The sequence below is a fragment of the Labrus mixtus genome, chromosome 11 (assembly GCF_963584025.1).
Source record: "Labrus mixtus chromosome 11, fLabMix1.1, whole genome shotgun sequence".
In the NCBI taxonomy this organism is placed as follows: domain Eukaryota; kingdom Metazoa; phylum Chordata; class Actinopteri; order Labriformes; family Labridae; genus Labrus; species Labrus mixtus.
The window spans coordinates 25,013,594-25,038,091 of NC_083622.1; the positions used below are offsets into that span (position 1 = coordinate 25,013,594).

Consider the following 24,498-nt stretch of genomic DNA (forward strand, 5'->3'; position numbering starts at 1 on the left):
CATTAGTCAGGCACGACAATTTCCCACTCAGTGCAGTGGTCTGTTTAGACGATCTGGTAATAGTCATTCTCATTCTGTCTCATTATGCCCCCATTTGTTCTCTTTTAACCCCCTCCCCCTCCATGAAGTGGCTGGTGTGACCGAAGCGTATGAGGACGCAGCCAACTGCTTGTGGATGCTCTCAAACGCTAAACCCTGCGCCAACTGTAAATCCCCAATTCAGAAAAACGAGGGCTGCAACCACATGCAGTGTGCTAAGGTACGTTCATCCCTGTTTTACTAATTCAATATGTAATCAGGTGACTTTTTAAAATATCACAGGCAGCAACGTGTTGATTATATACTGATGAGGAAAAGATTCTGATGCAACAATTCTTTAGTGTTTGTCTTGTAAAATTTTAACTGCATATAAACGGGAACTCGACCTTTAACCTTGGGGATTGGTCACAATGATCTTTGAGCGTGGCAAGCAGATTTTTGGTAGGTTTAATGTGTTGTTTTTATTTTGCAAAGAACCTGTAAGCAGCTTTCGGAAAATGTATAATTCTTCAATCAAAACTGCCTTTTACCAGAAAACAGAATATGCAAGTTAACATTTGTAAGGTGCATGCTGTGTAATAATTACCTCTATTGTCTGACACTTAACTATTTACACTTTTAGCATCTTCTTTTTTTTGACTGCAGCCTCCTGGGTATTAATTGTCCTTACAGGTGTTATTAAACATCATAGTAAACATCAAAGTGGCACAATGTACGGGCAACTGTTAGGGGCGACTTGGTCTAAGCATGCGTATGTTTAGTCAGGGCCTGGCTTTTGTAATTCCCTCCCTGTACACATGTGACAAAGGTTTCCTCAGGCTTTCATGGAGTTTTAGGGGGGGATTGTGATCAGGGAAATTTGGCGCATGTATCAGTTTGGAAGTGCACAGCTAGCGATTATGACTTCCTCAACATCATGTAAAAAGCTACTATCAGTAAACCTCCCATGTCTTATGGGAACAGAAGATCTAAATGTATGACTGATCTGATATTTACTTGTTCGACAGGTTGTGGTTTTGGACTTGTGTATTTACTCTGCTTATTTAACTTGTAATTGTTCTATTGAGGATTGCTTTTATAATATTTAAACAATTAAGTATTTATAAATAGATGTTTTAACTCTAACATAACATTATTCTCTAGACTTGAGACAGTAAGAAGCTCTCTTGTTCTGATAAAATAGTATTGTAATGTCATGAAGATAAACCAGTCAGTTTTAGTCTTTATTAGATTATAAAGAGGCAGCTGATGAGTAGGGTTATGCAATTATTGTTATATTGTCATAACAATATAAGTATTTACAATAAAAACATTTTATTGCTACAAATTACTTCATGTAAATGAGCAATGCTACTCACTCAGCACTTGTCCTTCTTCACTCATATATGGAGAGCTGGAACTGGTGGTGCTTTCACTCCATTTCCATGTGGTCAGAAGAAGCTCAAGCTAGCGTTCTGCTACCCTTGGATTAACTAGTGAGAAAACACAGGTGTTGTGTGAAACATGAAGAACAGCTGGTGGGCATTGGAACTGTGTGAACAGTTTTATCGCACATAGTGACTTTTTCCTCAGATCATGCAGAACTGCTTATGGTGATGCCTGGCTAACAGAAAATCCATCGAACAGCTGGAGCTAGTAGGTCCTGTGGTTTGTTGACAGCGTCTGTCTGCCTGAGATAGAAAAGTGAGAGTAATCCGGTAGAATTTGAGTCATGTTGCCTGTCAGGGTCTTTGTTACTACCACTGTGGCCGCAAGGCAGGTCATGATATCAGCACAGAGCAGTCACATGACCAGGCTCCTTTAGTCTCGGTGACAGCCCTCTCAATGTCCCTGTTCTGGTTAAAGAGGGAGACTAGAGATTGAGATTAGTTTGAGAGAAATGGAACAGCTTTCACAAGCTGAGAGGCCATGCAGGGCTCAGCCTCTTGACCTGTTATTACCTGGTAAGAAATGGTTTTACCCCTGTTGCTTGGAAACAGGAGACTGCCAAGGAGCATTTCTTTGTCTTTTCACAGCCGTTTCCTTCCCTCCGGTCTGGCTTCACAGTTTTTTATCTTAAGTCTCTCCATTTCACACGCTGTCTTTCTGTGTCTCTCTGTGCTTCTATTCATTCCGCCTTCCCACTCTTTCATTCTGTATTGATTTTTCTGAAGTATCATGTAAGCGTGGTGATTTCAGGGAAACTCAGGTCTCAGCCTTTAGGGTTTTTGTGTTGCTCTGGCCAACTTGTCACAGACAGAAGCACATGTGGAACTGCTAGAGAAATCACTTACACCCAGGTAGGCTGCGGACTGGAGTGGCTGTAGTGTTTTGTTGTTTTACAATACCCGATGGGACTTGGTGATCTCATATGTTGTCTGAGTGCCTTCTAGTGGCAGCGGGCAACAATGATTCACCACCACATTCAAACAGCTGCCTTTGTCCTCCTTTGAACTCTGCCAGCTGCTTAAGAAAAGAGAATTCTGGAAAAAGACTGAGACAAGTGCATAGGTCTTGATTCCTGAGTCTAAGACATATCCTGAACCCTTCTGTTATGATTTAATAAATAAGGAAAATAATAACAAACAGATATAAAAAAGGAATTGCTGATATTAAAATCTGTTTTAATGTAATATAACTCATTCCTTCCTAATGATTTGAGAAGTTAAACAACAGCCGAGTTTTCAAATATTGTGAATTTACTATTGTGGGGAATGGAGAGGTGAAAATATAAACATTGTTATTTCAGGGAGTTGTAAAATGTAAATTACTCCAGTATAGCTGAACTTCACATTAACTCTATTTTTCCAGTGATCACATGGCAAATGTAAGTCTTATGGTTCCTTCTTGTCTCTGCAGTGTAAGTATGACTTCTGCTGGATCTGTCTGGAGGAGTGGAAGAAGCACAGCTCATCAACAGGAGGCTATTACCGCTGCACCCGCTACGAGGTCATCCAGCAGGTGGAGGAGCAGTCAAAGGAGATGACTGAAGAGGTGCCTGAAAATCTGAACATTTTAATTTAACATAAAATCAAGAAGTGGAGTGGCAAATCATCAATTTTTCTTTATCTGTAGCTTTATTTAACCAACTTAATAATGAGTTATGTATAGCAGAGACTCTTACAGAGGAGTAGTCTGCCCACGTCTTGTGTGTCTGACTTTACACTGCATCATTTTCTTCCATTTTAAACTTGCTGTCTGTAGCCCAAACTGATCTTGACCTTGAAGTGACATCACTAGTGGCAATTTATCAAACCACAAAAGGATGTGTGCAACGTTTAAAAAAACCCAACATATTTTCCTCTGGACCTGTAAACAGACGATGTGAAAATGAAGGGAGTTCCTGGTTAAACACATTTAGCAATAATGAATTATAACAGCAGAGTGATTATGACGTTTATACATCTGATGAATACCTTTTCCCCCCACTGCCCATTCAATGTCATCTGAAATTGGCAGGACCACCAGCGTAGGCAGTCACCTCCTCAGCTATTAATGAATTGTCAATCAGCCCAACATTGATACTTACTTACTCTTTTGTCATATTAACTTTGACTTTGAGAGTAGCAAAACAGAGAATAGTATTAGTATAGTAATAAGCCGGTATGTTGTTAAAACATAAACACACATATATACAGTATATTGTAAATTGAGATGTAATTATATCTAATTCTGTAATTTGTATAAGGGTTGTCACAATACCAGACTTTTAAACTTAGATCTGATTCTCTGTAAAATCAAACGATATCAATAGCTGTTCTGATAGCTAGGCAACAACAATAGAAGTCCTCGGTATGCAAAATTGGGTAATTTCTTATTACCAAAAAAAGAACTCAATCACACTGTCCAAATTGCATACTTTGTGCAGTTAAGGTCGTGCTTTCTCTTTTGCTTTTTTAAAAAACATGGTATGAAAAAGTTTTGTAAATTTTGACAACCTTCATATGTTTAAAAAATTTCCAACAGGAAAGCACGCGAGTCCAATGAGCTTGCATAAGTCAAGATAAAAAACACAGACACACACACAAACAGTCTTTGTCTAGTCTCTCCCCCATAGAGCCTTCCACAGTCAAGTCTGCCTGCCTTCATCAATGTGAAAAGAAGTTCATTCTCAGCCTGCACGAGCGTTCTTCCCAATCACAAGTGCTGATTTCACCTGTGGCACTACTCACTTGCTGTGACCGCTCTCCACCACAGTAGCTGCACTTGCCTCTGTGAGGGGGAACAGCATGCTCTGGAGTTTATTAACTGTGACTGGTGTCTCATCACGCTTTGCAGGCAGAGAAGAAGCACAAGAGCTTTCAGGAACTGGACCGTTTTATGCACTACTACACACGCTTCAAGAACCATGAGCACAGCTATCAGGTAAACAGGCCGGGCTAAGCCTCCCAATCATGTCTGCTTAGCATAGTCATGTAGTAACCGTCATGCTGTGGATGAAGCTAGTGGGAACGTGATCTGGTGTGAAACTAATACTTGACCTCATAGTATGCTGTAAACTCTGAGGGAATAGGATAATATAAAGATGAAGGTATGCTATGTCTAAATTCTGTCTGTAATATTTTACTAGAGACTGTCCTACTTTTTCACTGACTGAAGATTTTTGTGGCAGCAATGATCAGACACCATGACGCCTTGATTAAAAAACTATGCTGCTCCCACTGTTCATATATTTAGCATATTCTGTCATTTGCCCTATTATTAAGACAGTCTCTTCAGAAGTTTTCACTGAACAATATAAACTAACAGCGCCTGTCTTCCTCACAATAGCTGGAGCAGCGCCTGTTAAAAACAGCCAAAGAGAAGATGGAGCAGCTCAGTCGAGCTCTGAGTGGAAGTGAGTCAATCTCTGTTACACGTGTAGACACATCTACTTCCAGCGCTCTGATATTGAGCTTTTATAAGTAGACAGGAGGGAGAGAAAAACACAAAGGTGTTTTAATAATGGATTAACAGTGGGTATAGTTATTATTCAGCAGGCAAGACTATGCTGTGATAATACTGTGCAATGTGAGTAATCTTTGTTTGGAGTCCCTCGTCTGTACAGGCAATTACAACCGCTTTGGCATAGCCAAGTTTTTGTTTCTAATACACAATACTCAGTTTAAATTTCAGTCCATTCAGATTGCCAGGATGTTACTTACATACTTCTGGCTGGCAGCTGACAGAGAAATTGAAATGGCCATAACTCAGTGTTTATAAGACCAGCTCAGTTGGAAGTGTGCACAATCCCTCTCTCTCTCTGCAGCATTTGATATAGAATAAAGTATCTTTAATACATAAAGTACAATGGAGCTGTTCTTCATGATGCTTTGATTCAGGATTCCTCATCATTTTGTCCCAATATTTTTAGATGTTTAGGTAATTTAAGCAAAAAACAAGAGATGTGTTCTGCAAAAGTGAAGCAAAACACTGTGTCGCTCTCTCATTCTCTGTCCTAGGGGAAGGAGGCCCACCTGACACAACATTCATTGAAGACGCAGTCCTAGAACTTCTGAAGACTCGCCGCATCCTCAAGTGCTCTTATCCTTATGGGTTCTTTCTGGAGCCCAAAAGCACAAAGAAAGAGATCTACGAGCTTATGCAGGTTTCAGCCCTACTTATTGAGAAAACAAAAGAGAAATGTTCTCAGCAGCTGCTTTATGGGCCATTAGAGATGTGGGACTTGAGCTTTCTACCTTCTGATTTTAATAGTCTGCCCTAGTTAGACCTGCACATCTTGGCTTTTAGTTAAGTATCTGCTCTTATGTAATTTATGAGCACTGATATAAATAAGAATTGCACTACCTGCTCTCTCTAGCCTTTTTGAATACGGTAAAATGAATTGGTAAGGCTCCCACAGGTCTCACAGTTTCAAAAACGTTTGTAAAATGAAAACTTTCTTAAAGTTGAGAAGTACACAGTCACCCTCAAAGTAGTTCCACTTGTAGAGACTTGTATGAGTCACATTGCCCTTCAACAACGCACTTTGGGAACAGATTCTTTGATTTGACAAAGTGAAACTTTTAAATTGTGATTTCATACTTGCATAAAGATGACTCACTAAGTTTCCCTGAAAAATCTCCCAGCCAGCTCTCTTTCTGCCCTCAGACGGACTTGGAAATGGTGACTGAGGACCTTGCGCAAAAGGTTAATCGGCCTTATCTACGGACGCCACGCCACAAAATAATCCGTGCGGCGTGTCTGGTGCAGCAGAAGAGGCAGGAGTTCCTGGCATCAGTAGCCCGAGGAGTGGCCCCTAACGACTCTCCTGAGGCCCCCAGGCGCAGGTAACTTAACAGAAATGTAGGCTTTAATGTATAATCTAATCTTAGCAATGAAAAAACATTAGTTTAAAGTGATCAAATTGCCTAATTAGCTAACAAAAATCAGCAATTACTCACATCTCTGCACTTCTCAACAATCTGTCTGTCTCTTCCTTTCTTGCAGTTTTGCAGGCGGGACGTGGGACTGGGAGTATTTAGGCTTCGCATCACCTGAGGTAACAAAACAAGCCCTCATTAGTTTCACTGAAGGCTTGTTAGTTGAAATGTCAACTGTGCTGTCAAAACAACAACATTAACCCAACGCTTGATTTGATACTTAATATAACAGCCTGACACAGATCAGATTTTGCACTCGCATGCAAATTTCATTTTTTGGGATTTAATATTTGTAAACTTAAAGTGGAACAGAGGAGAATACGGCAGAAATAATCAGTAATGTCTTAGTTAATACAGATCGCTTTCAAAGAGGAATGTTTCAGACTCGAACAAAAATTATGGCTTGTTAAAAAAATCAGATTTCAGCTGTAGTATACTTTAGAGTAAACACCAAATTCAAAACCCTATAAGAAGTCATTAAACTTTGTCTGTGGACTTTTGTCAGTCATAATACTGGACTCATTATTTATAACATCACCAATACATGCAGCAAAATGACTTTATTACTCTTAGAAATGATGCACTTCTACTATACATGAAGCTCTCACCTACAATCACACCCATGTTTACAGCTGCTCAGTGGGCCTTGAAAGGTTCCTACGATTGGTCCGACAGTTAATCTGTAAACAGGGAGCGCTTGATTTGATTCAGAATGGTCTAGTTATTAACTAATTACAGAAAAATAAATCATGATTGTTGTGTCATGTAGTGAAACAGCACTGCATTATACCTTTTCTATTAGTGCTACATTGGCTGTGTCAGAGCACTGAGAAGCCATGATGACCAACAGATCACCGTGTTATTCAACACACTGCAGCGAGCCAGATGGTTCAGTGTTCCCCTGTGCTCCCAGTCGGAGTGATGAAAAGCACAGCACTCTGGCAGACACCTAAGCAGGTTGCTTCCAATGATTGTGCATTAACACCGGGCGTTTATAGTTAACTTTTACAGTCATAAAACTGTCGACCACATAATGGTTTGATTATTGACCTCCCTGCTTTTTCCTGCACAGCTTGATGCACACACTCATTACTGGCGTATAAGTCAATACATTGCAGTTTCTGTTATTGTTTAGTTTCTCGACTGCAGCAGTTTTTAGACATGGAGGCTTTTCATCTGGAACACATTCACTCAGCTCAGCAGCTCCATCACTCCTCAGGCTCTCAGTGTCGCCTCCGTCTGAAGTGTTAAAAACACGACACAAATATGCAAATTTTACATCAAACTTCAGCCTCTCGGGTTATTGTGCACATCTTTTAACAGCATAAAGCGGGCATTTCCCAATTGACAGGAAAACAAATGACAAGATCAGTCTGCCAGTTTGATGAATGACTTGTGAAACTTCTTATTCTTTGCCTGCTCAGCACCATGCAGTCAGGCAGAGTCAAAGCTCTATAAAGCTTTTGTTTGCTTAAGGTTTACTGAGCAAACATTTCACTGCTGGACAAATATTGTTTTTATCCAAACCAAAGCAGCAAACTAGGAAGCTTGAACACATAACTTTGAAGCGTGTCTGCAAAAGACGCACAAAAAAAAAACACATGGGGAAGGTTTTCAGACATCCTCGGCGGCTGTGTGATGTCTCTTTCTGTAAATGAGAGAAAGTTCTATTATACTGTATAAAGCACTTTAACAAGATAACAGAAATCAGTTCACATGATCCCGACAGATACTCTGTTGTCTGCAGATTATACAATCTTAAGTCTCTTTAAATTGTGTTACAGGTTACCTGCTCTATCACTGTCAGCTGGGGTTGAGCACACCTACAAAGTGAAGTAGCAATCAGTGTTTGAACAGGATTCTGACACAGTCCTATCTGCTGTCTCACATAGGGAATGAAAGGAAGTTAAAGTAGGAATACAGTCTGTCTCCACCTCTGACTATCATCCCTGTCAGACCTTAAACTGTTTTTATTTGTTTACTTCACTGTGCTATACATTTATCAATTCTTCAGAAAAATGTAGTCCTCAACTAACTGAAGAATATTCAACAGGTAACATACTGTATACAAGCCACAATAAAAGATTGAATCAAGCTAAGGGCACTCTTCAACAATGTGGCTTTTAAAAAACAAATAATCAATGGCAAACTCATCTCACCTCCGCCTCCTCATCTCCTGCAGGATCTAAATAACAAACAAGGCTGCAATATTTTTATCGTTGTCAACAAATTATTTTGGGCACATTTATCTGTTAGAAAGTTCACAGTTAATGTTGCCACCAGATGCTGAACACCAAACCACCTTCTAAAAAAGCAGGTTTTTATTTGGGCCCCCTAATTAAGCGCCTCTGCCTCTCAGCTGCAGTAGTTAATGGGAACAGCATAGTAATAATCAAAGCCTGATGACACTGCCTCACAGGCACAGCTACAGATGGTCTGTGGCTCTTACAATGCCGGCAGATCACTTCATGGTGGGCTATTTTTAGAGAGCTGGAAACATGAAAGACAGTCGCTGACAGGCTTTTGATTACATGTGACTCGATGCCTTTTGCAAATGTATGAGATGATTGAATAGAGAATGTATTTTGATTATATCCCAGGGCATTTTTCATGAGGGAGAATAATATATAGGATGGAGTGGCCATGCATATATATCAGTAACTTTAAAGAAGTATTAGTTTCAACATTCAAAGACTCAGAATTAGAAGTTAGCTAAACCAGTAAGTCTGCCCATTAGCTCACAGATCAAACAGGAGCTGAGTCATAGAGTCAGCTCGTCTCAGTGTATTACAGCGTTCTGTTCTTGATGGATTTAAGGTTCTCAATGCATCTTTAATCCAACTGAAACTCAGGCAGGAGGCTGTTTCTCGACTCAAACAAAGGTTAGCTTGTTAGCTCAGAAATGCGTCTCAAATTATATTCTTTTCTGGTGGAGGTACAATTTCTACCAATTAAAATAATTCTAAATTATCCCTTTCAATTAACCAGATGTTCATATGTACATATGTGTACACAACTACTGTACATGATGAATATTTGATTTAGTTTCATTCTTATCAGTGGTATCAAAACTCACTATTTATAAAAATTTGATTTAATTTTTTTAGTAACAACATTTCCACTTCGATTACGTATTCTGATTGCTTCTGAGATTAGTCGAGCATACATGCAGAACTATGTTTTCAAACATCTCGTCTTCATGTTGCTTCAATTCCAATTCCCTTCCAGCGAGCGTGTGTTCCTCTCGGCTTCAGACTAGACTAAACTCTAATGAACGAAGGTTTGGTCCGGAGGTGAAAGTGAGTCATTCTCTTGGTGATGATATTTCCCGGGAAAGAAAACTCAGACCACATATAACACAAACTCTACAAATTCACCTATCAAATGTTTATAACAAAAGCTTTGATGTGAATCAAGGGAAATAACCAGAGCCCTCAGATCAGCAGCACGTTGCAACTTTTCAGAATCAGAAAGCAATATGTTTTTGACTTCGAGCTGGACTGGATAAATTGCAGTTAGCTTATGATATATCTGAATCAGTAGATTTGTGATTTTTTTCTTTGCTTAAGGAGTATGCAGAGTTCCAGTACAGACGGAGACATAGGCAGCGGAGACGGGGTGACATGTCCAGTCTCCGTAGCAACACACCTGACCCCGATGACCCCAGCGACAGCACTTCAGGTATGCCAGAGGACAAACAGGATTATCCCTCTCATTCTTCAGGTTTTTTCCCACTGGGTTTTATGTGCACAAGTTCTTCACTTATATCTGCGAGGTTAGTGAACTAACAATTTCTGGTTCTGACTGGTTTGTTTTTTGTGATACTGACAGTGGAGAGATCAGAAAATAAGAGAGCGGGTGAGAGAATGAAAGGTTGAGGGTGATTATCATGAACATAAAGTAAAACTTGAATGCAATGTCTGCTTTTTGTATTTCTAGTAAAAATGATGAATATACTTCTCAAACAATTGATCCTCTTGGCTTCAATTTAAAGTGAACAAGATTAAGAAGCCAATATTTCTAATCCATGAGTCTTGTCTGTCACAGCTCTTCTTTGTTTTTGTCCATGTGGAGTTAAAGATGGACAGAGTTTGCAGTTTTGAAGCCAGTCTCTCTTGTGCCAGGAAGGATGAATTGATTTCAGATAAAGATTGTGAATTATTGAATTTCCTGTGAAAATGCTGAAGGCACAAATGCTGTCAGGTTGTTATTACCTCATCATTTTGCTGTGTTCACTGAAATGTTAATGATTTCCTAAAAGTGGTAATTAGCAATGGCTTATTGCTATCCACCTCTATCGACATTTTGTCTAATGACGGTTTTTTGACTGTGGGCATTTTTGTCAATTTCTTTTTTCTCAAAGACACACAGGACATTGGAGTTGGGCGGAGACACGGTCCTCTGATGGTGAGTGCAGTTACCATTATCACATCAGCCTTTCAAACATTTCTGTCCAAAGATAAAGTTCAGCATCAGTTTAGCTGAAGGACGTTTTCCTCATTACATACTCCGTGGTTTCATAACACTAACAACATTTTTCTCTGTATGTAAATGTAATCTTTATAATTTTTCTAAGACTTCCATTTTGCCCTCTGCAGAACGATAACAAAGATACCAAATAGAATCAATAGTTGGTGTTCAGGGGAGATGTTACTAAAGATTATTAAATACTGAAAAAACTTAAACATGTAGTCCAAGACTAGAAGATGAATTCTCAAGGAGTCTGGACCTGCCTTTGGTGTCACTATTCGATGGTAAAGAACAAACATTATATACTAAAAAAGTTTAAACAGAGTGCGCAGTTTTGGGATGTAAAGACCTCCATTGTTGTGTGAAAAAGATTCAATCCAAGTCAATGAGCTAGCGTAAGTGGAAAAAAAAAAACGAAAGTTTGTTTCCTGACACTTTCAGCAGCTGTAATAACAATAATTTCCCACTAATGCACGACTTACACTGGTTACAGTAATGTGTAAGATACTTCAGTTCTTTACTGTTTTAGGAAATGACCGTGTCTTCTCATATATATATATATGTAGATATAAGTGCATATTTGTAAATGGACTAAGGCTGAGTCAAAGTCTGGATTGATAAAATTCTGAGAAATATACTTTATACAAAGTGACTATAAAAAATAAAAAAGACTAAGACAGCTGCTAAAGGAGGCACAACTGTAGAAAGTGCAGCAACTTATTTTTTTCTGTCCACAGATGGAGCTCAGCTTAATGATGTCTGTAATTCTAACCTTCTGCTGCTTTAACTTTTCTTGCCTATAGGTGTTACAGGTTGGATTTGGTGTGGAACTGCTGATCCATATGAGTTCAGTCTGCAGTGCTGACACTGTACATTGTGTACTTTCTTGCAGGGTCTGGGTTCTCTGGATGATGATGACCCTAACATTCTTCTGGCCATTCAGCTCTCCCTCCAGGAGTCGGGGATGGCAGGGAACGGATCAAACCTTGACGTTCTTTCCCATGAAGCCTCACTTGGTGCTATTGGCACCTCCCTGCCGTCTAGACTTGAACAGAGTGCTTCAGGTGTAGACGTACTCCCTAGAGCTTCTCTCAGCAGCTCAGAACTGCTGGAGCTGGGAGATAACTTAGCCAGACTAGGCAACATCAACATCAGCAGCCAGTACTCTGCTGGTGTTCACACCTCTGTGCAGCACTGTGACACTCACCACCGGGCCTACAGGGCCTCTGTGCCCATACCCGTGGGTCCAGGCGGCAGCAACTCATCCACAGGCCTCTTCTCCTCTTCCAGTGACACATTAGACTCGACCACATGTGGCAGCCACGATCCTTCCTCCTCCTCTGCTTTAGCAGCAAATGCTAACCTGCTGGGCAACATCATGGCCTGGTTCCATGACATGAATCCCCAAGGCATCACCCTTGCCACCCCCTCCTCCTCTGACACTGACTCAATCCTCGGCACACTCCATGCAGGCGGGAGTGGGGCGTGCCTGCAAGATGAAGAGAAAATCGGAATTGATCCGTCTGAAAGCAGGAAACCTCAGGAATTGCTGTCAGACGTGGTTTTCCGCTCTCAGAGACGGAGCGACGTGGAGGAGAAGGAGTGTGTCGTCGCTGAGAGGCCGACACAGTTAGATCTGGTGGGCCTGGACACCACAGCACTACCTTACATGGCCAACCTGGATGCGAGCGGAGGCCAAGTGGAGCGGAGCTCAAAGGTGTGCCACGTCGACACTCCACAGTGTGACTCTGACCACATGCCCAGCAGCAGCTCCTCTGAGTGGGAGGAGCAAATACACTTGGTTTGAATTGTTTGGATGAGTTTGGGAGAAGTTTCTTTCTTTTTTTTTTTGAAAGGCCAAAAAAACCCACTATAGATGTCAAGTATAGGAATTGTGTTGTAGCTATTAAGGTGGAATGTAAACAGAATGAAGAATGTGTTTGTTGGAAAGTCGGGGGGAGAAGAATTTAGACTCTAGCATTGCAATTAGATTGGCTTCCTTTTTTCACTGTATTGTAGGCCCTCCTGAAAGAAAGCACTAACTGAATGAGAGATAATGGTTTTGAAGGATATTTTCCTCTATTGATTCAGTGATTGCTAATAGATATCTAAAGAAGTAGCTTTTTCTGAACAAATTTTTAAGGCAGATTTAGAGACTGAGGAGTGCACGTATAATATTTTTTCCACTGGAGTTAAAGCCTACTGTATGTGAAAGAATCAGGTCTGATGGAGGTTTTTCATCTGTGCATACAAGCAGAATACTGTTGTGCTCTAACATTGAACCTGTGGGGTGCAGGCTGGGAAGTACTTCTCACCCCTGTCCAGTCATGCCTACTTTAAAGGTGCCAAACACTGACTAGCAAAAGCACAATTTGCAGTCACCAAGTGGATCCTTCAAAGCAAATTGTGCCTGCTTATTACAATCTCAACGACTCAGCTGAACTTCAATGTTGAAAGTCTCGAGCCATATTCTTATTTGAGATTGCGGCTGAGTGGTATTTTCAAATCTAAAAGCTGTAGTGTGCTGTGTAAATCTGTGGTTCAGGACCATTATGGTTGTGTTCTTTATTATGTGAAACATTCTCACCGAACAATTGAGATTAATTATTCAAATGAAAAAGCTGGTGGCCTGCCTGAAAACATTTCAAAATTGACTTTACAATGTTTTTTTATTACTATCTCAAGGCCTCAATCCTAACTCACCTCTGAAGGGAAATGTCTCTTGATTGTCTGAAACAAGGAGCGCTGACAGGCCCATAGGGGCTGCTCAGTGTCAACCAGTTCACTCCATCCTGAATCCCACTTTAGCTTCATGTTTTAAATGAATGTTTAAGTACTGCAGCTGGATGTGAGCGTGACAGACCAGGAGACAGTGAGCAGTCTGGTTTGTATACAGCAGAAAAGGCCGCTAAAGGAGATAATCAAGCAATCCCTTTCAGACTTGTGTGAGTCACTGTCATTTATCTCTGGGTCTTACTTAAGTGTAATATAAGCAAAGCCTTTGTTAAGCCCTGCAGGGGAGTGCGTAGAGAATTCATAATTGTGAATTGCATCTCGAACGGGGGGGTGGGGGGGGGGGGGGTTGTGTCTTTGTAACAGTTCTCTACATAGTTAGAGAAATAGTGCCTTTACTGTATGTCAATCACCATTATCCTTTTTATTTTCACACACATTTCTCAGTGATAACTACACAATATTTACAGTGTAAACTAAACAAACACCTATTACCTTAAAATGATTTCTCTCATATAGTGTGCAAACATAAGATATTGATTGTTTTCCATCTCAAGTAATTGTAGCATGAGGCTTTTTGTTGGTTCTAGTAGTATTATGTGATGGATAACACTGAAGTTATTGTTATTGTAGCCCTTCTAATCATGTTCCCAAAACACTTTAAAATATTTTTTTTATTCCTGCCCTACATTTTGAAACAGTTGTTTTTTTTAAATCACTCTATTGACATTGGAAAGAATTCACCTGCTCTTTGTATACTGTGTATTTGGCCTAAAGACACTAAAATTGAGGAAAGTTGCAATACAAATCAGATATTTATTTAAAATGAGATCCATTCAAGAAAGTGGATTGTGAATGACCAATATGAAATGAAACACACTGATCAGTGTGTGACTGTTGTGAATTAAGAGTATCTGTACAGACTGATGTCTGAACTAAATTACCTTTTTTTTTTTTTTCTCCGGGCAGACATTGAGCCACATTAAACCTGAAGACAGTGATTGCTTTGAAAGTGTCTTGAAGTTGTCAAACTGTGTGCCATAGTGTTAGTGGAGCTGACTCTGCTGGTGAATGTTAGTGGGTTAAACAGAGGAGGTAACCTGTGCATGAAAAGGGTTCAAGACTTCATGGAATTTGTACTTGTTTTGTTATACACCTCTTATGTCCAGGGGATTTATTTTAAAACTACATTAAACATTTTGTAACTCATCGAGGTTTTCTATTGTAAAGCAACTAATCCTTGAAATGCTATTTGCACTTTCATAGTCTATACTTGATACATTCCCTCTTTATATGAAAACTGTTTGATGTGCGATGCCAATAAACTGAGTTGAGTTTAAACATGTCCTCGTTGTCATTGGGAAACAGTACATACCATACTTTGTAGAGAGAAAAAAAGACCAGAGCACCAACCTTGTTTCATAGCACTGATGAATGAGACACATTGTCTTATTTAATGGAGTGAGTTCAGATTTTGGAATTGGTTTCCAGAAGTATTTAAGCTGCATGCAACTATCATTACAAGATATGTAAGTCCAACTGTGTTTCTCACTGCAGAAAATCTTCTTAAAAACAAGATTTAAAGTCAATTCAATGTTTTGGATAGAAAAACAAGCCAACACTGGAAAATAATGTCTCATTAAGAATAAAATAAACTGTGATTTGTGACTACAAAACGACATCTTCCAGATAGTCCTGCAGAGCTGTGTAATGATACTAAACTAACAGTGGTGTCAGTGTTTCTGTAGGGAAGATGTCCTGAAGTTGAATGTTAGCGGCAGAGGCTGATGAGCTGCAGCAGCATGAGGAACAGGGAGACAATGTCCAAATAGAGGTTCAGAGCAGCGAACACATACTCCTCTGGAGAGATTTCATACTTCTTGTGTTTCCCCCCCAGGATAAGCTGGGTATCAAACACCAAATACTGCAGAGAGAAGACAGAAAGAGATGAGATGCTTCAGCACTGACGTCTGAAGGCAGCGGCAGCAGCATTCGTGTGATGAAAGAGACAGGAAGCTGGTTACAAGAAGAGTTCGGGGAGAAAAAAAATTGGGCAGTATTTCTTATCTTTGAGAGAGGGGCGACTGTGCTGATAAACAGGCCGTGTAAATAATCGTGTAGTTGAGAGCCGTGCAGCTGAAAATAAGTTGTGACTCGCTGCTGACAGCCTGATCAGCCCTGTGTGCACTCGCAGTTTGTTCCACCAGCTGACGGGAAGGGTCACAACATTTGCTGTTAATGCCAAAGGCAAGCAGAGAGGTGGCTGTGAAAATGAAGCCCACTGCTGTTAAGCGGTGAATAATTGAAATTAAAGGGCATGAGGACATTAGAGTCTCTCTCTGTACGCTAACTACCCTGACAGACAATAGAGGAAGGCTACTCTCCACTTCCATGGAATACTTCGACTTGACATTGAACCTTTTTGTTGACGACGTTCTTCTGCTTAAAAATGTCGTTTTCAGTCCGTTTGTTTGTCAAACTGTGCTACAAAAAGCCATATTGTGTTGTTAGAGTCTGTGATAACTTACCAAAGAAAACACGAGGGTTCCCAGGCAGGCATAGACGATGTAAACATACTGTTGAAGAAAGGAGAGACACAGTTTCACAGGGGCATTCAGCAACACAACAGACTGATTTATGATTATTTCTTCAACAAATAGAGAGGATAGATAGAGAGGCTCTAAAAAGTCCACAATGGAAAAAGGATTTGAAATGATTTTGTTTGAGAGGATATAGTCTGCTTGTTATGAATAAATATTTAGCCTTATCAGTAATGTGAAAGTGAGCATGCCCTTTTTCCATAGTAGTAATTCCTACAGAAAACATGATTTAAAAGGCTGATAATGGTCACAAACAGTACGCTTTAAGAAAGCAGTGTTTATGGTGTGTTCCAGTCAATTTGTTGTTGTGTAAAAATAGATTTTTTAAATCAGTGAGAGGCTCATTTGTCTGTTCTCTGCTTCAGGCTTCAACACAAACAGGCGCCTCAGATGGCAATGTACATTTAGATGCATCAGGCTGAGATCAGAGCATCTTTACAGTCTGCTGAGCACACAGGTCAGTGCCGGGACATTCTGGGGATAAAAACTGTGAGTCTGTATGGACTGTCTGCCTCTGACTCAAAATTCATTTCAAACCTGTCCTCATTGCAAACACAGGTGTAAACAGCATCTTCTTGATCTACCTGCGATCGGAGGATTGCACAAAGCATTCCAAAAGACAAAAGGGTCCAGGCAAACACCCACAGGCTCCCACTTGCGGCAGTGAAGTCCCACTGGTGACATAAAAAGGGGGGAAGAAGAGAGAAGAACAGAATGTGACAAGCCTCTAAAACAGAAAACTGCAGAACATCTCTCATTTACGCCCATCATTGCCATAAAAGCCGGGGCGCTCAAGGTCGCCTGCATTGCAGCTGTGCTGTGAGGCGCCACAGATTACTAAATGATGAAGACATATTGCAGTCCAACACACAAGAAAATCCTAACGATTCTGGATATAATGATGCTGGATAATTAATCAACAAGCTGGCACAGAGGATGAAAGGGGAGGTGACCTTTTGGCCTGCGTGCCCTTTTCACTGAGACAGTTAAAAAGATGGCAGGTACAACAGGAGAATCTCTAACACTGAGCACCTGAGGAGCAGTGAGCTAAACATGCAAGGCAGACTGTATGACATTTATATCAAAGTGACAGAGATTAAAAAAAAAAAAAAGCTCTGCGCACAGAGTTAGAGGTGCAGGGATCTGCAAAGTGAACGTGGATTCATAAAAAAAACATAAACCAAAAGTGTTTGCCATTATGACCCCTCACTCAGCACATAAAGAGTATGCCTGGGGCTTAAGGATGCAGCCAAATCACAGTTCTCCCTATATGCAGGCTGGTTCAACCTGATTCATACACCTTTTTTATCATAGACTAAAAAAAAGAGCATTTAAAATAGAAATATTCCATGTATGATCATTTTCTTAAAAGCTGAATTGAATCTAAGCAGTGGAAATTAAACGTCTGCAGCTCATTTAGATGCAATAAGTTGTAAAATATGTGAAACAGCATTTTAAAGATTTGAAGATGCACTCTGCATTTGGACAACATCTTTTATACTTGTCTAATGTTTTGCCCAACTGACTGTATGATTACATTTTTTTCTGAATATGAGCCAATTATGAAGCAGCACGCTAAACTATCAATCAAGTGATTCTCAAAACGTCTCCTCACTGGTGCACATTGATTGTAGCTAATACAACATCGCAACATGTTATCAGCTTTGACGTTTCAAATGTCACACACACACATACAAACATACACATACACATACAGACACACACACAGACACACACACACACACAGACACACACACACACACACAAATATACACATACACATACAGACACACACACAGACACACACAGACACACACACACACACACACACATACAGACACACACACACACACACACACACACACACACACACACACACATACTTACAAACATACACATACAGAGACACACACACACACACACACACACACATATACATACAAACATACACATACAGAGACACACACACACACACACACACACACACACACACACACACACATACATACAAACATACACATACAGACACACACACACACACACACACACACACACACACACACACACACACACACACACACAAATATACACATACACATACAGACACACACACAGACACACACACACACACACACACACACACACACACAGACACATACACACCTACACACACACACACACAGACACACACATACATACAAACATACACATACAGACACACACACACACACACACACACACACACACACACACACACACACACACACACACACATACAGAGACACACACACACACACACACACACACACACACACACACACACACACACACATACATACAAACATACACATACAGACACACACACACACACACACACACACACACACACACACACACACATATACATACAAACATACACATACAGAGACACACACACACACACACACACACACACACATACATACAAACATACACATACAGACACACACACACACACACACACACACACACACACACATACATACAAACATACACATACAGAGACACACACACACACACACACACACACACACACACACACACACACACACACATACATACAAACATACACATACAGACACACACACACACACACACACACACACACACACACACACACACACACACATACATACAAACATACACATACAGACACACACACACACACACACATACATACAAACATACACATACAGACACACACACATACACACACACACACACATACATACAAACATACACATACAGACACACACACATACACACACACACACACATACATACAAACATACACATACAGACACACATACACACACACACACACACAAGAAAGGAGTGGGAACTTTTATGTAAAACAATTCACAGTAAACACTAAACACTTCAACTTGTCAACTGAACGAAAGAAATAGCAAACTTTTTATTCACAAAATAATGGTTTGGATCTATTTCAGGGCTTACTTTTACTGCACAAAAAGCATCTGAAATCATCTCAGTGAGTCCCTGAAAGGACCACTTTTGACTGTGTTTGCCTAATGAGACTGTTCATGGAGAAACAGAAAGACAAAAAAGAAAGAAAAGAAAACTTGTGGATTTAGCTAATAACAAAAGGCGGCAGGCCATTTCTGAGGTGAAGATTTATGGCAAGGGAGCCTTTGCCAGAATGAGGACAAGCCAGAGGTTTAAATTTGTCCCTATCATGGACAGCAGGAATTAACTTGATTGACAAATACTCTGATCTCAGCAGTAATCATAGTTCTGCCTGGACAGCATACGCATCAGAGTTTTAAAACCCCTTTGCTGCTGGCTGCATTAAGCAAACACTGCATGAGGAAACCTGGCCAACAGCTCAGATTATCACTTTTCCCTCTGAGTGCACAGAAAACACAGCTCAAACTCTCTGTAAGGACTTTTACCACTGACTGCACTTTGTGAAATTTCACCTTTGGTTGCTCTGAAAGTGAGTTCAGAGTGTGTGACAGATCTTACCTTTGACTGCATGGCAAATACAGTCAAGGAGAACGACACCAGCGCTGTGGCCCCCACTGCCCACAGGACGGCTTCAGCATTAAACAACCTGCAGAGAGAAATATAAAAAACATATATGCAGTGGGGAAATATTAAATGAATGCACTCAGCAGTCAGAGTGCAAACATGGAGACGAACAGCAGGGTGTTGTGCTCCTCTGAAAGGGAAACATAACTTTGAACTTTCTTTATAAGAAATGTCCTTTTTTTATTGCATTTAATAGTCTGTCTGTAGTGTTTCAACTATAGGGAGGGCAGGGATCCCCCCTGGATGTGCAGTGCATTATGCATTTCCTATTTTTATTTCATATCAATTATAATACGGCATCAGTTATAGAAATGTCCCATAAATACAATAACTTCGCTGTTATGTTGACAGTCAGACTCTAAATAATGCATTTTCTGTCAGAGAGAATAACTATATCAGATGGTAAGGGGTTAAGGGGGACAGAAAAGTATTTGTAACGCTTCTTATTCATCTTCAGCTAAAAAAAAATGTATTCCATGAGCTTTCTGATATAGTGAAGCCGCCATGATAACATCTTAGCAGGTTTGATGGCTTCATTGCTGGAATGAAATCCGCCATCAGATACGGATCAAACCTGGTTATTATTGTGTAAATGAATCAGCATCAGGTGGGGATTCATCCTTGGAAACAAACACTCACGCTGCAATGGATCCAAGCATCAGGCCCTCTGCAATAGTCTGAGGCACAGAGAGAGAGAGAGAGAGAGAGAGAGAGAGAGAGAGATGGAGAGACAAATGGAAAGTAAATACAAGACAAAAAAACAAGTGTGGAATAGAGCAGGTGAGCTGGGGGTTTAATTTGATGCCTGGCTGGAACTGCGTCGACTCACAAACAGGCCCAGGGCGATGAAATTGAAGGGGACTTTACGGCGGAGGTTGTTGCAGCAGGCCATGGCCAAGATGAGCACCAGCGTTGTCGCCCTGTTTCACAGAGAATATAGAGTGTATCGTAAATAGCAAATAAACAGGCTATAAACAGCAGAAAAAATGACTGTGTTGGGTATGTGGAATCACTGAGTGCATTATTTATGCACAGTGTTGCTGGCAGCTCTTCGGATTGGGCGACAGTTTGTGATTTACCGCTATAGATTTCCATGAGCAACATTTTTATTAATGTGCCTCACAAACCGGGAATACAGTTTGGCAGTGAACAAATGGATTGATAGGAGGAATCAGCGTCTAGATCTTAAAAATGTATGTTTTTGATGACTTACATCATAGCATAGGTAAACCAGTAGTTGTCAAATGTCCATTCTCGGAGATCTTCCCTGTTAGTCGATAAGAAAAGAGAAGGAGGAAGGGTTTAATAGAGGTGCTGTTTATTTAAACGGCTTGTAGAATAATTGTATTAAATATTAACAGAGGACAGAGCATTGTGCACAGGGGAGCTGCATACAATTTATGAAAAGGAATGACTGTAGAAGCGTTCAGCTACATCCATTATACAAAACATATAAAGCTTTCAATTGACTGCGAGCAAAAATATTATGTGTGAGAAATGCTCTTTTATTATCTACCATTTTGTCTCACCTCACATATTTATGACGACTTGACTACTGGAGGCGTGTGTGTTCAAAAGTTTTAGTGAGGACAGGTATAGTGCTACTGTGTGACTCTGGGTTCTTTTACATCCGGACAGACTGCTCAAAATGTGGGAGACTGAAAGGTGCCTGACATGGACTCATGTCTTGTTTGAGTATGTGGTGGTGCCTCACCAGTAAAGAAAAGCACAGATGATCCCGACAGTCACTAACAGCTGAACCATCAAGATCAAGTAGACTTTTCTTATGAAACCTGAGCAGAAAAAAAAAGGACTGAGTGAGACAAGACAGGACAAGAGATAGACAGGCAGGAAGGAGACAGACAACAACATCTTTAAAAAAATAAAAATAAAATCTGCCACAGTGAAGGAGACAGTCAGCTGAGGTTGTTTATCCTGCATAACATTTCAAAATGCTTTTGTTTTCTCCAAACCCACATTTCATCTTCTCATTTAAATTGATTTGTGTTGCGTGGGAGGTGAGAAGCTGAGGCAGGGTACCGCCGCAGAGATCAGGAAAAACTATTTTCAATTTCAAATCAATTTCAAGAAAACACTGCTGAGCAAATGAGGGAGTCAACTTTTCTCATCCTTTTTTCAGCTCTTACAACGGAAATAAAAAAACACAGAAGATTCTCTCATTTTCTGTATCATCCTATTCCCATTTCTCCATCTTCACCTCTTCGTATGGCACCATCACTGAAGACGTTGTCCTCAGAGCCGTTGGAGTAGTCTGGTGGAGGAGTGTAGTGCTGGTCACCTCCAGCTGCAGCCATGGCCTCAGGGTGGACCATGTTGTCATAGGTGGCAGGAGGGGAGACCACCGCAATGTTCCCTTTCCCCACCTGGTCCATCACAACCAAGAACAACCACACAAGGGGTCAAGAAACCCTTCAAACAAAGTCATTGATTCCTAATGATCACTCTCTTCTTTGCATGAGGAACATCAGTCAAAAAAGTGTTATTGAATGTTTACTTTGCAAAATAATGATAAGCAGCAAATCTTTACATTAAAAGCTTCATATGTGATTTTTTGATCCAGCAGATGTCGCCCTTGAGCACCAGCATGAAACCAAAACAATTTGCGGTGCATTGTTGTGTTAGCATGCTAATGCTAGCGATCTTTATTATGCTCGTATCTTCACACTGCATGTAAATTTACCTGAAATGAACGTGATCTAGAAACACAGTTAAGCAGTGAGTACAGTATGTTATTCTTCTTTTCTCTAGTCCCTCAATTAAACAACTTTTATACGTGAGGGGAGGAGTCAGCCGGACGTCCCGGCGATGTAAACAAACTGAAGATAGGACTCTGAAAACTCTGAAAACATCACAGACAGCGGGACTCGGGTGTTACACCCATTGTAGACAGTCATGACTCACAGAGTTATTTTCAGAGGATATACTTGATTTATATTATATTTAAGTGTGAAAAATCACATATAAAGCCTTTAAAGAAGAAACTCACCAAAACAATACATCCTATATCAAACTATTTGATGATTCATTTCCTTCAGATTGATCGGGTGTGATTTAGCTACTCTGTTTAAGTAGGACATAATTGGACATATAACCTACACTGAATTTACTTCCCAAATGAGGCAGACAAAGACGTTTTGAAACAAAAACCAACCTGATAGCTCATCCCCGGGTAAGAGTTCTGTCCATAGTCCTGAGCGTTGTACGGAGGGGGGCGAGGTCCATAACCCTCATCACTGCTGCTTTTACTCTGATCCATCCCTTTTTGAAAAGTTTTCAGATGTTCTTTTCAACTGAAGCACAAAACTGAGAGACAAGAACAGTCAGAGTTACAGGTAAGTTAAGGTCATTCGCTCCGAAAACAAAAGCACCCTTTGGAACAGCATCAGCGCTTTCATCAGTGATGTTGAATTGCCAAATGGGGCAATGTCAGAGTGGAACAAATAAATGGGTAATTACAAAATGATGCATCACACAAACACTGAGAGCCATCCATGACTAACATCCATAATTATGGCCCTAAGCCTCCATTTAATAGAGCTGTATGTATATTTAATGGCCAAATAGGTTGTGGTTAATTGATCTCTTAGGAAAATTAGTTGTCATCAGAAAGACACACGGAGTCATTCTGTCAGGATTCTGTTTTAAATAGAGTGAAGACATGAGAGGAACGGATTCATAGAAATAAAGTTAAAGTTAACGACATTGTCACAAAGTCAGTAAAAGAGCCTCCACCCAAGTTATAAAGAACATCAGCACTTAAAAATATATATGGCGGTTTAAGCATAACAAAATAAACTCCCTGTAGAGTGAGTCTTGACTAACCCTAACTCGTACTAATATTCTCCCAACTAAAACTACATTTTACTTTGTGCTTCACTGTCTCAGCTTCAAACTTAAACAAGTGTTTAACAGAGCAAAGTAAATATAAATACATTTCAATGACTTAAGGTAGACTTACATACCAACATGGCCCTTGAACATGACTCTCGTAATATGAAGAATGAATCGCTTTCAAAATATCCCCTGCTGTGTTACATGTCTTTAATAAAGTAATCAAATGTTGTTTCACCCAAGTCTGTTCAGATAAATCAATGAATTACGCCTCTAATCCATTGTGTTGTGTCTTACCTCGGCTGTGACGGCCATAAATCTGCCCTGCTGCTCTTCCTGTTGCGTCTCTTCCCCTTCAGGGCAAAGTCTACCTGCTATCAGCCGGTTCCCACAGAGACAGGACTTTAGCTCCGGGGGAGAGGATGTATCCCTCATTAGGCTCGATGGGATATTCAAATGAAGTTCTTAAAATGTCATTAAACCGACCAAGCTGCCTGCCACTTTATCAGAGCAAATCGTGTCCTCACCTTTTTTCTTTCATTGATACTGATCTACACAGGCATTAAGAGCAAATTAATACTGTCTTTCACACATTTCAAAAATGGTATGCTTAAAATTTTCAATTTCCTGTAATGATATATCATTAGGCTGCTGTGCGTGACACGCCTGATAAGTTTCATCCAGTATTAAACAAAAAGGCAAATGCTGAACAGAATGGCAACCTGTGAAGTCCTGTGAGTCATGTGACCTTCCGGGTTCACCTTGGTTACACATTAATGGCAACCTGCAGATGGAAAGCATCCACTGATGGGCAGCAGAATGAATGAAGAATGCTGTGAATACAACAAAGCAAAGGGCTCATGGGTATTGAG

At 40.3% G+C, this 24,498-nt stretch overlaps 2 protein-coding genes and 1 long non-coding RNA gene across 5 annotated transcripts in view; 1 reads left to right on the forward strand and 2 right to left on the reverse strand.

The window, feature by feature from the left end:
- The window catches only part of LOC132984273 (ankyrin repeat and IBR domain-containing protein 1-like), a 31,719-nt gene extending 16,795 nt beyond the window's left edge, over nucleotides 1–14,924 (forward strand). For both annotated transcript variants that reach the window (XM_061051036.1, XM_061051037.1), the window contains exons 11-20: nucleotides 129–259; nucleotides 2,878–3,012; nucleotides 4,297–4,383; nucleotides 4,789–4,855; nucleotides 5,460–5,605; nucleotides 6,109–6,287; nucleotides 6,448–6,499; nucleotides 9,950–10,061; nucleotides 10,744–10,787; nucleotides 11,743–14,924. In XM_061051036.1, the coding sequence (XP_060907019.1) occupies nucleotides 129–259; nucleotides 2,878–3,012; nucleotides 4,297–4,383; nucleotides 4,789–4,855; nucleotides 5,460–5,605; nucleotides 6,109–6,287; nucleotides 6,448–6,499; nucleotides 9,950–10,061; nucleotides 10,744–10,787; nucleotides 11,743–12,657 (1,868 nt within the window). In that variant the 3' untranslated portion in view covers nucleotides 12,658–14,924. The remainder of the gene's footprint in view (nucleotides 1–128; nucleotides 260–2,877; nucleotides 3,013–4,296; nucleotides 4,384–4,788; nucleotides 4,856–5,459; nucleotides 5,606–6,108; nucleotides 6,288–6,447; nucleotides 6,500–9,949; nucleotides 10,062–10,743; nucleotides 10,788–11,742) is intronic.
- On the reverse strand, nucleotides 1,250–6,146 carry LOC132984281 (uncharacterized). The gene is made up of 2 exons (XR_009674910.1): nucleotides 6,062–6,146; nucleotides 1,250–1,709 (listed from the first exon to the last, which is right to left on the reverse strand). It is a non-coding gene; the product is annotated as an uncharacterized LOC132984281 (long non-coding RNA).
- On the reverse strand, nucleotides 14,017–24,044 carry zgc:110410 (uncharacterized protein LOC553618 homolog). 2 transcript variants are annotated; one of them, XM_061051048.1, is made up of 11 exons: nucleotides 23,924–24,044; nucleotides 22,947–23,098; nucleotides 21,993–22,158; nucleotides 21,489–21,567; nucleotides 20,988–21,041; nucleotides 20,604–20,694; nucleotides 20,414–20,451; nucleotides 19,709–19,796; nucleotides 16,768–16,857; nucleotides 16,112–16,159; nucleotides 14,017–15,507 (listed from the first exon to the last, which is right to left on the reverse strand). In XM_061051048.1, exons 2-11 carry the CDS (start codon nucleotides 23,049–23,051, stop codon nucleotides 15,355–15,357), a joined length of 912 nt encoding a protein of 303 aa, XP_060907031.1. In that variant the 5' UTR covers nucleotides 23,052–23,098; nucleotides 23,924–24,044; the 3' UTR covers nucleotides 14,017–15,354. The 2 variants fall into 2 exon arrangements, with proteins under 2 accessions (XP_060907031.1, XP_060907032.1); XM_061051049.1 differs by lacking the exon at nucleotides 23,924–24,044 and adding an exon at nucleotides 23,758–23,891.
- Between the last annotated feature and the right edge of the window lie 454 nt (nucleotides 24,045–24,498).